We start from the raw sequence: 13,015 nt of genomic DNA on the forward strand, positions 1-13,015 counted from the left end.
AGACAGGGTGAACACCCTGCACATGCTAACATGAACCTCCAGCCTCCATGTGCAGACAGGGTGAACACTCTACACAGATATGCTGAATAGCATGGCTAAAGTTTTATGAGCACACATCCCTGCAATCCTATTTTAACTCCCTTTAGGTAGAGGAGTTAACTAATGAGACTAGGGTTATGGAATGGGTCTTTGAGTTGAGTAGTGAGTTTTGTTTGTCTATACATTGGTAAAGACTACTCTTTATCATATAAGCTACTTAGCAAAGTATATTTTTGTTAAAAAGTAGTTGCAATGTCTGCATGTAGTGATGTCCTCTTAATGTGCGGAAAGAGCACTGATTAGATCATTGCTTACTTTGTAAATGGCACTGCTAGCCATAACATTTATTTCATATTGCTGTACCTATAGAAATTATATTTATATTTCTAAAAAAAGAATAATAATATGAAAGGTATCGGAGTTACCTTATAGTAATGATTTCCCCGGGGTTTGCTCTTATGAGCCAGCTACAGTTGATTCTGGCAGGATAGTCTGAAGGCCAGCCTGGACTCGTGATTATTCCACTTGGTGCTCGAATTTGTTCTGGAGTCTCTCCACAAGCTGGAAGACAGTCACAACAACCTTAGCCAGTCATGACATCTTAAATAAAAACAGCATTTCTTTGAAAACCCAAACCCTTCAGACATCAAATCACACGCAGTAAGACATGGTTCGTTCAGCAAGCTCAGGAAGCCGTTCTGTCCATGGTGGCATTTTATTTTCTTCTCTAGAAGAACCTTCTCCTTATTTGGAAATTCCTAGCAAACCAGGAGCTTTTCCAGTGAGATCATACAGGCGTCAGAGCTTTAAAATCTAAGCATAAAAATCAGTCAATTCCCCAGTTCACCTTTCTCAAATTGATCTTTTAAATTTTGTTGTGAGCTACCTAAAGTTCAATATTTATTCAATAAACATGTTTAGATCTTTAGGATCATCAAGTTGCTTTCAGTGAGCTTTAAATAACCATATGATACTGAACTGTATAATTTTTGATACAAAGGAGACTGGATAAAGACCAGAAGATATTAAAACACCATTCCTGCAATGACTCTAGAACAGCATCAGGCATAAGCACAGGGTTGTGATCTGAAAAGCCCCCATAGGCTCACACGTTCAAATACCTGGTCCCTGGTTTGTGGCAATATTTGGGCAAGTTCAGGAGGTGTGGCCTTGCTGAAAGAAGTATGTCACCGTGAGAGGGACGTTGAGGTTTCAAAAGCTACTTGTCATTCCTAGTTCACATTTTCTGTTTGTGGAGACATGAGCCCTCTCAGCTGGCTGCTCACAGTCTATATAGACTGTTTCCTGGCCACAGCCTCTCATCTCCCTGGAATCACAAGTGTCCTAGGCCTTCTTCTTCTATAAGTTGTCTGGGTCATGGTGTTTTATCACAGTAAGAAAAAAATGATAGGATCAGAGGTGAGGAAGACACAGCATTTGTCCCAATACCAGGAGTAACTGGGATCAGCAGGACCCAGGCACACAGGAACTCCACCAGACCAGTGGCACGGGTTCCTTCCAGTCTGGGCCAGTGACCTGAGCAGACCTTGGGTGAAACTCCACAGCCAATCCAAGAACACCCAGAGGAAGCTCCACTCTCAGACGCTCTAACACATCCAGGATCATAGGATCAGAGGCAGTCTCACAACACCCAGAGGAAGCTCCACTCCCAGGCACTCTAACATGCCCAGGATCCCAGGATCTCAGGATCTTGGTCACACCAGGATCTCAGGGTCCCCAGAGACAGCTTGACTCCCAGAAGCTCTGACACACCCAGGATCTCAGGATCTCAGGATCACAGGATCCTAGAATCACAGGATTACCCAGACAGCTTGACTCTGATGAGTTCTGACACACGCAGGGTTACAGGAAGGACGAGCTCCAGTCAAATACAACCAGGGCAGGTAGCACTAGAAATAACCAGATGGCGGGAGGCAAGCATAAGAACATAAGCAACAGATACCAAGGTTACTTGGCATCATCAGAACCCAATTCCCCCACCATAGCAAGTCCTGGACACACCATTCATTACACCAGAAAAGCAAGATTCAGATATAAAATCACTTCTCATGGTGATGATACAGGACTTTAAGAAAGACATAAATAGCACCCTCAAAGAAATACAGGAGAACACGGGTAAACAGCTAGAAGCCCTTCAAGAGGAAACACAAAAATCCCTTAAAGAACTACAGGAAAACAGGTGAAGGAAATGGGCAAAACCATCCAGGATCCAAAAATGGAACTAGAAACAATAAAGAAATCACAAAGGGAGACAACCCTGGAGTTAGAAAATCTAGAAAAGAGATCAGGAGTCATAGAAGCTAGCATCACCAACAGAATACAAGAGATAGAAGAGAGAATCTCAGGAGCAGAAGACACCATAGAAAACATTGACACAACAGCCAAAGAAAATGCAAAAAGCAAAAAGCTCCTAATCCAAAACATGAAGGAAATCCAGGATGCAATGAGAAGACCAAACCTTCTTCTATAGGTATAGAAGAGAGTGAAGATTCCCAATGTAATGGGCCAGTAAATATCTTCAACAAAATTATAGAAGAAAATTTCCCTAACCTAAAGAAAGAGATGCCCATGAATATACAAGAAGCCTACAGAACTACAAATAGACTGGATCAGAAAAGAAATTCCTCCCGTCATATAATAATCAAAACACGAAATGCACTAAACAAAGAAAGAATTTTAAAAGCAGTAAGGGAAAAAGGTCAAGTAACATATAAAGGCAAGCCTATCAGAATTACACCAGACTTCTCACCAGAGACGATGAAAGCCAGAAGATCCTGGGCAGATATTACACAGACCCTAAGAGAACACAAATGTCAGCCCAGGCTACTATACCCAGCAAAACTCTCAATTACTATAGGTGGATAAAACAAGATATTCCATGACAAAACAAAATTTACACAATATCTTCCCACAAATCCGACCCTACAGGTCAGATAATAGATGGGAAAACTCTAACAGAAGGAGTGAAACTATACCCTAGAGAAAGCAAGAAAGTAATCTTTCAACAAACACACACAAACATAATTCCACTTCTAACAACAAAAATAACAGGAAGTAACAATCACTTTTACTTAATATCTCTTAATATAAAAATATTACCAACATATCCTAATCAATTGAAATTCAAAAATACGAGGAATTAGAAATTTGCTGGGCTGTCATCCAGTGGTCTCTCTTATTTGGTAATTGGAGAAATAGGTCCAATATTGTACAATCTATATACACTTTCTGCTTGTTTGTACGTGACAGTGTCTTGCTGTGTACAACATAAGGGTCTTGAAATCTTGCTTCTCCTATCTCAGCCTTTCTATTAGGAGGACTGTTTATTTGATGTTCTTATACTATACTATGGTTTTCAGAACAGCTTACATATTTCAAAAGTATATACAGCCAAAAAGAAACATAGACAATTAATTTGGACGGTGGGTTGTAGGAGAACTACAAAGAGTGAGACTGAATGCTTTGCCTGATATTTATAATTATTGTATCAATTTTGAAGAAGAGGAACTTATAAGTTACTCTTTCTCTGAGATGAATGCTTTTCCAAATTATCACAGCCAATGAACCAGATTCTTACCCTTACCTAATGTCTGTGCCACCCTCCAAGCAGAACCATTGTTCATTGAAACAGTTGGTGAATGACTTCATGGATCAACCATCTTAATACACACACCATTTCTTAAATGAATGTAACCTGCTCCCTGGGGGCTGAGAATGAACACAATCACTCAAGTCAAATAGCTTTAACCATAGCAGGAAATGTTTCTAAAAATTGTGCCTACAATTCATCCCTTGGCACAGCAGTACTGTCAACTCTCAGCTTAGCTACGATGGAGGTAAAAATTTTTTCATGATGTGAGGGTTATTGAAGTACAGCCTTATTACCATGAACCCTAATGTCTAAAAATTGTTCTTATTTTGGGTTTGTACCACAGTAAGAGCCAAGATTTTAAGCTCTACTAAAAACAAAACAAACAAAAAGACTTTTATCTATTTATGTTCATTTAATAACATGTCCACCATTTTTATGATTGGTATAAAATACATATTGTGTTGAATATAGTAAAAAATTGACATTAATATTTAAAAAAAGAAAAAATAACTAAGATGGGGTCTTGAAAGATCCTAAGCTATTAAAAACTAAATTTCTGAAGTGATACTTAAAATACTACAGTCATTAAATATCTGAACATCACCAAAGGAAGCACTTATGCTTACCTATGCTTGCATTTATCTAGAATCCTGCTGATAACCTGACAATGTGTTCTTCTCCAATAAAAATAAAAATGCTTGGCCAGACAGGAAAGAAAAAGGAAAAAAAAACAAAAGAAAGAAAGCAGGAAAGAAAACAGATGAACAAGAAAAAAATTAAAGCTAGCTAAAGGGTTTAGTAGAACTTAAACCCTTGTGAACTATCATTTCATACAATTTTAATGAGTTATGCTGGCTGACTTCTAAAGTAATGGCTGACTAGAGGAAGCTGCAAATTAGTAGTGGAGAGAGCAGCTGCTAAGAGTACAGAAAGAATTATTAGAAATCCTAAGACAATTTCCAGAAAAATGAAAAAAGTTATATGTCAAAGTAAAAAAAAAAATTCGATGAGCACAATATCCCAATTAATTAACTAATTAGTATCTGTACTTAAAAAAGCATTGCTGAGGGAGAAAATGAGTTAGCATGAATAATGTACTCACCCCCATAAATTGCCTGAACTCTGATACTAAGTTTAAAAAATCCAACAACCAGACTTGAAGACAGCCAAATACCCTCATTGCAGTTTATAACAGGCTTCCTATTAAACAGAGGTTGATGCTACTCAATTTAGGCTAAGAGCAATTGGAAATAAACTGCATAGTTTAAGAAATGTCATTAATGGTGTTAATTGTTTCCAGTCAATTCTTGGATCTATAGAACAACTAACTGTCTATAGAAAATCTACTATTGATGTTTTAAAGTATGTCCTACTCAGAGTGCAAGCCTAAGAGGGAATTAAGATGTACTGCCAAAGGGCTCAGATGCGAACCACTTTTAGAACATGAGGAGTCATGGCTGAGAATACAGGGCACACACACCAAGGGCTCCGCCTTCATCTCACTGCCTAGTCTTAATCACTTATTAATTGATTATGTCTGTCTGTCTATTTACATGCATTTAATTATTTATTGTTGTCGTTAAGTTTCATTGCTGGTAAATGTCTTGAACTGGGCATGGTGGAACACTCACTCCTCCAGTCCTAGCACTTGGGAGGCAGAGAAGGAAGACCAGGAGCCTGAGGTCATCTCTAACTACACCACAAAGTAAATTCCCTCCTTTACAAAGAAAATGATTGATTGTGATGAATGATGGTTCAAAAAAGACTCAGTTTCTCCAAGTGTAATTCCATTATACAAATTTAGAGAAAATGAAGTACAATTTTGCTTCCGTTCACTAACGCAGCCATGGTAATCTCAAGAGATGATATTCTAAAGACCTTCTTGTTACTTTTTACCAAAGCAACTAGAACCCTGGATGCAGGAGATTCTGACACAGCAAATAACCTCCAACTTTTAAATAAATACTAGACTAACTCTAGGGAAAAACTAGAAAGATTATTATTATATTATTAGTGTTTTAAATGAGGTTTTAAGAAAAAAATCCAAGTATATGTGAAACCAATAGGTGGTGCTCACATACAAAAAAGGTAAAACTTTTGTGTGATGCACAGGACATGTGAATGCACATATAAATGCACGAGCACACATGAACATGAGCAAATACACACAAATACACATGAACACATGTATACACGTGTACAGGGCTAAGACATGCTGCCACAGATTTGACTAAGACTTACTATACTTATAATTCCATCTGTATTCATAGTGACATTACTTTAAGACATACATCATTCCCCTTAGTAAATATAAAACTAAATACAGTATCAAAGATTTTTCCTTAGATTCATACTCTGACTTTGTTTTGCACTTTCGCAGAATGGCAGAATTTGGCATTTTGATCCAGTGGATTTAAAAGAGCCTTCAACTGATCTATAAACTCATTAAAACTATGTGTTAACATGATTTCACATAAGTACACATATCATTGTATAAACTTTCAATCAGGGTTAACATAACAATCTCCTCAAATATTTATAATTGTTTATGGTGATCTATGTCATTTAAGTCAATACATCCAAGTATAATGTATTGGGTTTATAGCACACTCATAACATGACCTCATATACCTAAGAAAAAATGCATTAAATTCCCAAAACAAACTTAAGCTGTCCATTCTGTTCTGGGTAAGCATTTGTCTGTACTATGCTGATCAACTGGAATGGGAAGGCCCAGAGTCTCTCTCTTCCATCTGCTGTTATTGGCTTTCCTGCAGTATAAGCTACTTAAACTTACCTAGTTGTAATTTCTTCATGTTAGACAAATAGTTACCACTTGACTACCTCCAACTTCTACTTCAGCCCTCTTGCCCCTCATCACTTTCGTCTATGGTGAATTCTGAAAGCTCACCAGGATAAGCAAGATAATTCTTTCTTTCTATACTTTGCATTCATTTGCTCCACTAAAATCACTTTCAATTTTAATCTTAGCCATAGTATCTACACACCTGCATGCACATACACATGCACGTGCACACACTCACCACTCACTGCCAAATCCAGTGGTCTCCAGTTCTCGAGATACTTATCTTTTTAGAGCACCTGGCATTAACCTTTTTTGCTTCTTGTTAGGGTCCACTACCTATCTGTGGCTCTCCTCCATCTGCCTTGCAGGCTTTCTTGGATTAGTGCCCTCCCCAGCCACTCTGGTCAAGTGTGTTCATGGCGTGTCCCAGAGCCTCTTCTCCACTCTCAGTACACTTCACACATGTGCAACCTCAACTACAGGTTATGTGCTTAATTAAACTCTCTAGCCAGGGAGTCTGCATGGTCAGATGCTCACTGGACTTAACAGCAGATTCAACATGGTCAGAATGTCGTGTTTCCCAAACCCTTTCCCTCTGTTCTACATTCTACATCTTCATTGGTGCCAGCATCATTTGGTCAAGAGAATAGGTTGGTCAATAAAAGGAAATTTATGTCAAGAATATCACGGGGTGTCTCAGAAATTCATAAACTAGATTTGGTAATGAGAAGAACTGGAAGCTTCATCTGGAAATCAAGTTTGCTTTCACTACCAAAGTTACCAAGGCCCAGCCTCTGATTAATGCCTCCCAACTCTTATTTCTTTTATTATATTAGTGAGCTATAAATGGCCCCATCCCATCTTATGTCAACACTTCAGCTCTAATGCTTAACCGCAATTGTAATGTGAAAAGGTTTACTGTGTTTTTAATGTGATTAAATTGAAGCCACTATCTTCTTGCTTTCACGTGGGTATTCAAATGGTGAAGACCAAGCAAAAGGTATTGAAGGTATATATACAATTACTTTGATAAAGAAAGTATCTGCTTTGATTGACTATAGCATGGTCAATAAATAATATCATGCATACCAAATCAGGCTGGTGACTGGTAAAGCCTGGGTTGTTTCAGGGAGATGAGGCTTAGCTCAGCAGGAAGGAGAGTGGAAGAAAGTTAATATATGTTCCAGAATGAAAAAGTATCACACAGAGTGAGCTGCTGGACGAAACCAGGGTGAGTATGGGGGTAGGCCACATGCTCCCCAAACATCACATTTATACTATTTAAAAGGAACGGTTTTGTTTGTTTTAGTTTCATGTGCTCCGGTGTTTTGCCTGCCTGTATGTCTAGGTGAGGGAGTCAGATCCAGAATTGGAGTTGGTTGCAAGCTACCATGTGGGTGATGGGAATTAAACCCAGGTCTTCGGGAAGAACCAAGCAATCTCTCCAGCTCTCACATAACAAAATGTGTGTATCTTCAGCCCTTTTAAACCTCATCTTTCTAGACTTTAACAGAACTCCTAATTTACAGTATTTCAATCTTGACCTTCTTTTACCTACATTCACTCAATCCAGGCCTTCTCTATTGCTTACACATAATTATACGGTCTAGTTAATTCTTTACAAGAGTTAATTTATATGTAATTGGCAAAAAGAGGAATTTTGTTAGTATAATATAAAATTGTATGAAAAATTTCTTAGCATGTTAATGACTTAAGGTAGGAGTTTTTAGTTAAGGGGTTTGAAGCCCAGGAAAACTTTTCTTCATTACAAAGAGTGGCTACTTAGGGCTAAAAGCTGCCTGCTTTCTTGGATGCTCTTCTGGGGAAGCTGCAAGTGCTGATGGAGATGCGAAGCCATCACATACCTTGTTAAAAAGAAAGCACCTTCCCAGTGAAGGATTTGTCTGAAATAAATTTGTTTCAATTTGTTTTGGTTATATTGATCCTGTTGGAAATGAATGCCTTGAAGGTTAAACATGCATGAACCCAGGCCTGTGTGGCTGTGCAATAGAAACCAATTATAAATACGAAAGGTCTATGGATATCTGACCACATAAGTACTGTGACTAGGTATTTGTTTGTTTGTCTTTCTACACTTACGAAGTTCAACAGTTGTAAGAGATCTGCATCAACATCACTTTTCTCCAAAGCCTTGTTGTTTTAGTGTATGCTGTGTAAAGCATGAGGTTTCCAAGAAAACACACACATACGCGCATGTACACACATACACATGTACCCACGACATGTCAAAATTGCTATAGTCTTTGGTCATTTTGCTTAATAAATTTCATAATTAACATCATCAATTGTTTATTTTTTAACACAAATATCACCTCTACCCCTCAAAAATCTACTTAATTTACTTTGGTTGGTATCTTTAGACATAAACAAAAACTCATACATGAATGATGACACACATCTAAGATTTTTATAAATTTTCCACTAACTCTGGGGATAGAACCCTGCCCCCATATCACTGGTTATAACCACAACAATCGACCTGTCAGTTGAAAAGACAGCAGCTTGCTGGGCTTGGTGGCATCTGACTTGGGAGATGAAGGCAGGAAGACTGGGACATTGAAGCCTACTTAGGCTACAGAGCCAGACCCATCCTGGAAAACTTTAGTCAATTAAACAAAGAGAAAACCAGCATCAAGAGTGAATGATGGCAGCTTCCAAGGCGGTGGCGGCAGCATCTTCGAAGGTGCATGCACGTGATGAGGCTGAAAGTGCCTCAAAGTCCATCACTCACTCACAGGAGACCGGGACACAGGGCATTTGCAGTGACTTACGGAAAACAGTGACATACTTACAACCCTAAGGTGGCTAAGGCACTCGGAGGGCTTAACTAAATACTGTTCTCCTGTTCTTCAGGAGAAAATTTAATCAAGAATGAAGGGGTTGAGAAGTCCTTTGATGGATTTCTTAGTAAGATTTCTTATTTAGTTTACTAGTTAAAAATAGTTGTAATTTGTATGACTTAAAAATTAAGCAAAACTAATAAAATAAAAGACTTCAAGTTTCTATTGCTATTTCAATAATCTTATAGTAAAAGTACAGAATTGTGGTTGTAAAAATAGATTAATACACCAGGCTTTTCTCTCTGAACAGTCATTTTTACAGCAGTCATTTAAAGCTGGAGGCTTTGGATGACCTCTATTAAGATGAGGATGGGAGAGAGACGAGATCATGTCAAAGTCATGTCAAATAAATCCTTCAATTTCAGACTTCATGGGTTTTTAAAGCTTGGAAAAAGGAGTTAGCAATGAAATTTATGATTTGACCTAAACTACTTGTAAAAGAAAATGTACAATTTCCTGTTCAAAGGATAAAAACCCAGGTTTCTTTTGAGAACTGACAAGGGTTGACATTTTATGGCAGTAAGTAGCTGAGACCAAGAGGAACATGAAATGTATGCAGTTTTGGGTTGTAGAAATCACAGAACTTAGATACAAGTTAGTAACTACACTCACTGACTACTAAATTTCACAAGACAAACATGAAGGGCATGAAAAAAGCCTGGTATTCCAAGGAAATAAGAGCTGTGGAAGGATATACAGCTATTAGCTGAATCTCAGGAATGCAAGTTATTATAAGAAATATGTAATGAGTACAAGGGTAAACTATATCACATATATACTTGAAATAACTTTTTAAATGCCATACTTAATGTAATTTTTACAAGATAATCTGAGCCTGCCCTTTCCCATCTGTGAGTGTCTCTTGGCTATGTCAATGACACTGAGTCACTGCCTTCTGAACATGCTGGTTTAGAATATGCTTTTCTTATACCTATATTTATGTACATATTAAAGAAAGAACTTCTTTGTTCTTAGTCTGTTGTAGTCCCCTTTTCTATACCTATATAGTAGTATAGAAGTAGGTTTTTGTAAATTTTCCCCTGCTTAATAATATGATGTACGTAACTCTACATGTGGGAAGAAAAATTACTTAGGCAAAAAGATTGACTTAAAAGAAAACATGTAAGAAAGTGCTATTATACGTACAATTAAAGAGATGTATTTGGGGGGGGGGGAGCCATTGCTGGGGCTAGGAAGACAGTCCAGTTGGTTAAGTAGTTGCTTTAAAGTACAAGTACCAGTTCAACCTGCAGTCCCACTGTGGGGGAGGAGGAGGAGAACCCTGGGGTTCACTGGCTCCATACTCAGTAACTGGTGACACTGCTGGGGAGGGCAGATTTCTTTAAGGGTGCAACTTCTGGTAGAGTGCCATGCTCTGTGGGTAATTTAAAGAAGGCATGACATTGAAAGAAGAGGGTCTGGGAAGAGAGGAAGGCAGACAATAGGGGCAGATTAAGAGCTACTGCATGCATGGATGAATTCACACACACTTTTCAAAAAATAAATTAATTAAAAAAATAACCCAAAATCCCCAAAACCAAAGTGGATGACTCCTGAGGATGGCCTACCCAAGGTAACTTCTGGCTTCTAGACACAGGCATATCTGTGCAAATATATCACTAAACATATGGGAAATACTGTAGCCATGTAAGTTAAAGGCAGTGAATGTTGAAAAACAAACCATCTTTTTAAATAACTTATATGAAATTCTAATACCTGCTGGCCCACTGCCGTGTCAGAAGAGTATAATTCACATGCATATTCTCCTGCATTAGCACAGATATGTAAGGGAGGATATAGCAACAGAATTATTCCCATTACTCTAAGTGACATTCCTTAAGAACCAAATTATTTTGCATGGACGTTAGTTCTAATCAAAGCAGGTAATTCCATGGTTTCTTGAAGATCACAATGTTCATAATAAATAATGAGAAAATGATGCTAAATGGTGGTAAAATAAAACACCCAATAAAGTCAGAAGAGACACCATATTGAAGAGGAACTCAAGAATGTAGTAAAATGTGATCTCAGGAGGGCAATGAAGCTGAGTGTAATTACACTATAAGAAACTAACCATTCCCTGGGAAGTTTCTAAGCATGATGAACAATTCTGAAATTGCTGGCGAAGCACAAGATAAGATGAATTGGGAGGATTCAACCTTTTATACATTTATTTTAAGTCATGAGGGCATTCTTTTTTTTTCCTGTAAGGGCATAAAAACTATTGTTATGGTACCTACATTTTCTAATTTATACACTAGAGAATTAAATGCTGAGCAAGGGATTATTGTTTCTATTCCCTGGATGGGGAAAACTATTAATTTCTGAAGCTTGTGGTGGTTCTTGCGGGAAGCACCTGCACTTATGGAGAAGAGACGAGGCAGGAAGAGGTACTTGGCAAACAAGCTGGCCTCAGAGTCCGTGATTTCAGCCATCTCTATCAGCTGTGACACAATGTATATTATATCTAAGTCATTATGTCCTTTGTGTGCTGAAGTGAGTGTAATAAAAACTATCATCTCCTTTATTTGGGACCATATTTCTATTTGTGTAGATTATTTTGAAGATCAAAAAACTTCCTTATTAATACTGCACTACATTAGCAAGCTGATAGGAAAAGTCCAGTTTCTTGCAGCTAGTTTCTTGCAAGCTCAAGAGAGTATCAAAGGTACTCAAATTAAAAACGAGGTCCTTTTGGCTCATAGCTTCAGAAGGTTGGTCAAATGACTGGCCTCACTATTCTTGGTCTTTGAAGAGATAACTCATTAGTTGGTGCCTGTGATGCCTCATGATAAGTCAGAAAGCCAGAGAGTAAGAAGGGACCAGAGTCCTGCAATCAGCACTGGGGGGCAAGCTGATCACAAGACATCCTACAGTCTTCAACTCTGAAATGCTCCACTACCTCCTATGAGTGTTATCTTGGGGCCTAACCTTCTACGTGTGGACCATTTAGAAATGTCCAAACTAAAATACCCACTAAGTGACTGGCTTTGTACAGCAGAAAATTTTGCAAAATTACAGATAATTAATACACAATCATACTTTGAAGAATTATTCTCAAGGTGTCAGAGAAAATATTACACATGTGAACGTGTGTTTTATACCTTCAACGGGTCTTGCCCACTCAGTGCAGCGGACCTGCTCATCTAGATGAACTTTACTCCTATCATCTAAGCATGATACACTCTCAGAAGAGGCAACATGCTTTGACTGTATTCTAGATGCTCAGCCCAACTCTTCTTTTTTTTTTTTTTTTACATTTCCACTTTAGCCCAACTCTTCTAATGCTGAGTTTATTCACTGTTCCAAATGATAAAGCAACATGAAAATACATTGTAATCTTATTAAAACAGCCATTTAAGAGATATTTGATAATATACAAAACACGATTACATAAAAGATTAATATAAGTACGTTACTGTACAGCAAAATATTAACAAGATTAAGTTACAAAGCATGTAATATAAAAGTTATGGTCTCTCCGTCACCTCCCTCAGGCTCATGGGGGCGCTCTAACACAGCATCTGGAGCATTCCATGACCAGGCTCTGGGGAGGTAGGCAATTCAGTATCCTGTATTCATATGTGTTACTTTCCTTAAGAACGTGGGGAGGCAGGTGTAGGTGGGTGGGTTGGAGAACACTCTCATAGAAGCAGGGGGAGGGAGGATGGAATGGGGGGGTTGTGGGGGGGGGGG

General features: G+C 38.2%; 1 protein-coding gene across 3 annotated transcripts in view; it reads right to left on the bottom strand.

The window, feature by feature from the left end:
• Lrp12 (LDL receptor related protein 12) overlaps positions 1-13,015 on the bottom strand; it is a 72,390-nt gene that overhangs the window by 14,083 nt on the left and 45,292 nt on the right. For all 3 annotated transcript variants that reach the window (XM_031359699.1, XM_031359698.1, XM_031359700.1), the window contains one exon: positions 465-600. In XM_031359699.1, coding sequence (XP_031215559.1) covers positions 465-600 — 136 coding nt within the window. The remainder of the gene's footprint in view (positions 1-464; positions 601-13,015) is intronic.

Source organism: Mastomys coucha, unplaced genomic scaffold (genome assembly GCF_008632895.1).
Source record: "Mastomys coucha isolate ucsf_1 unplaced genomic scaffold, UCSF_Mcou_1 pScaffold7, whole genome shotgun sequence".
NCBI lineage: Eukaryota > Metazoa > Chordata > Mammalia > Rodentia > Muridae > Mastomys > Mastomys coucha.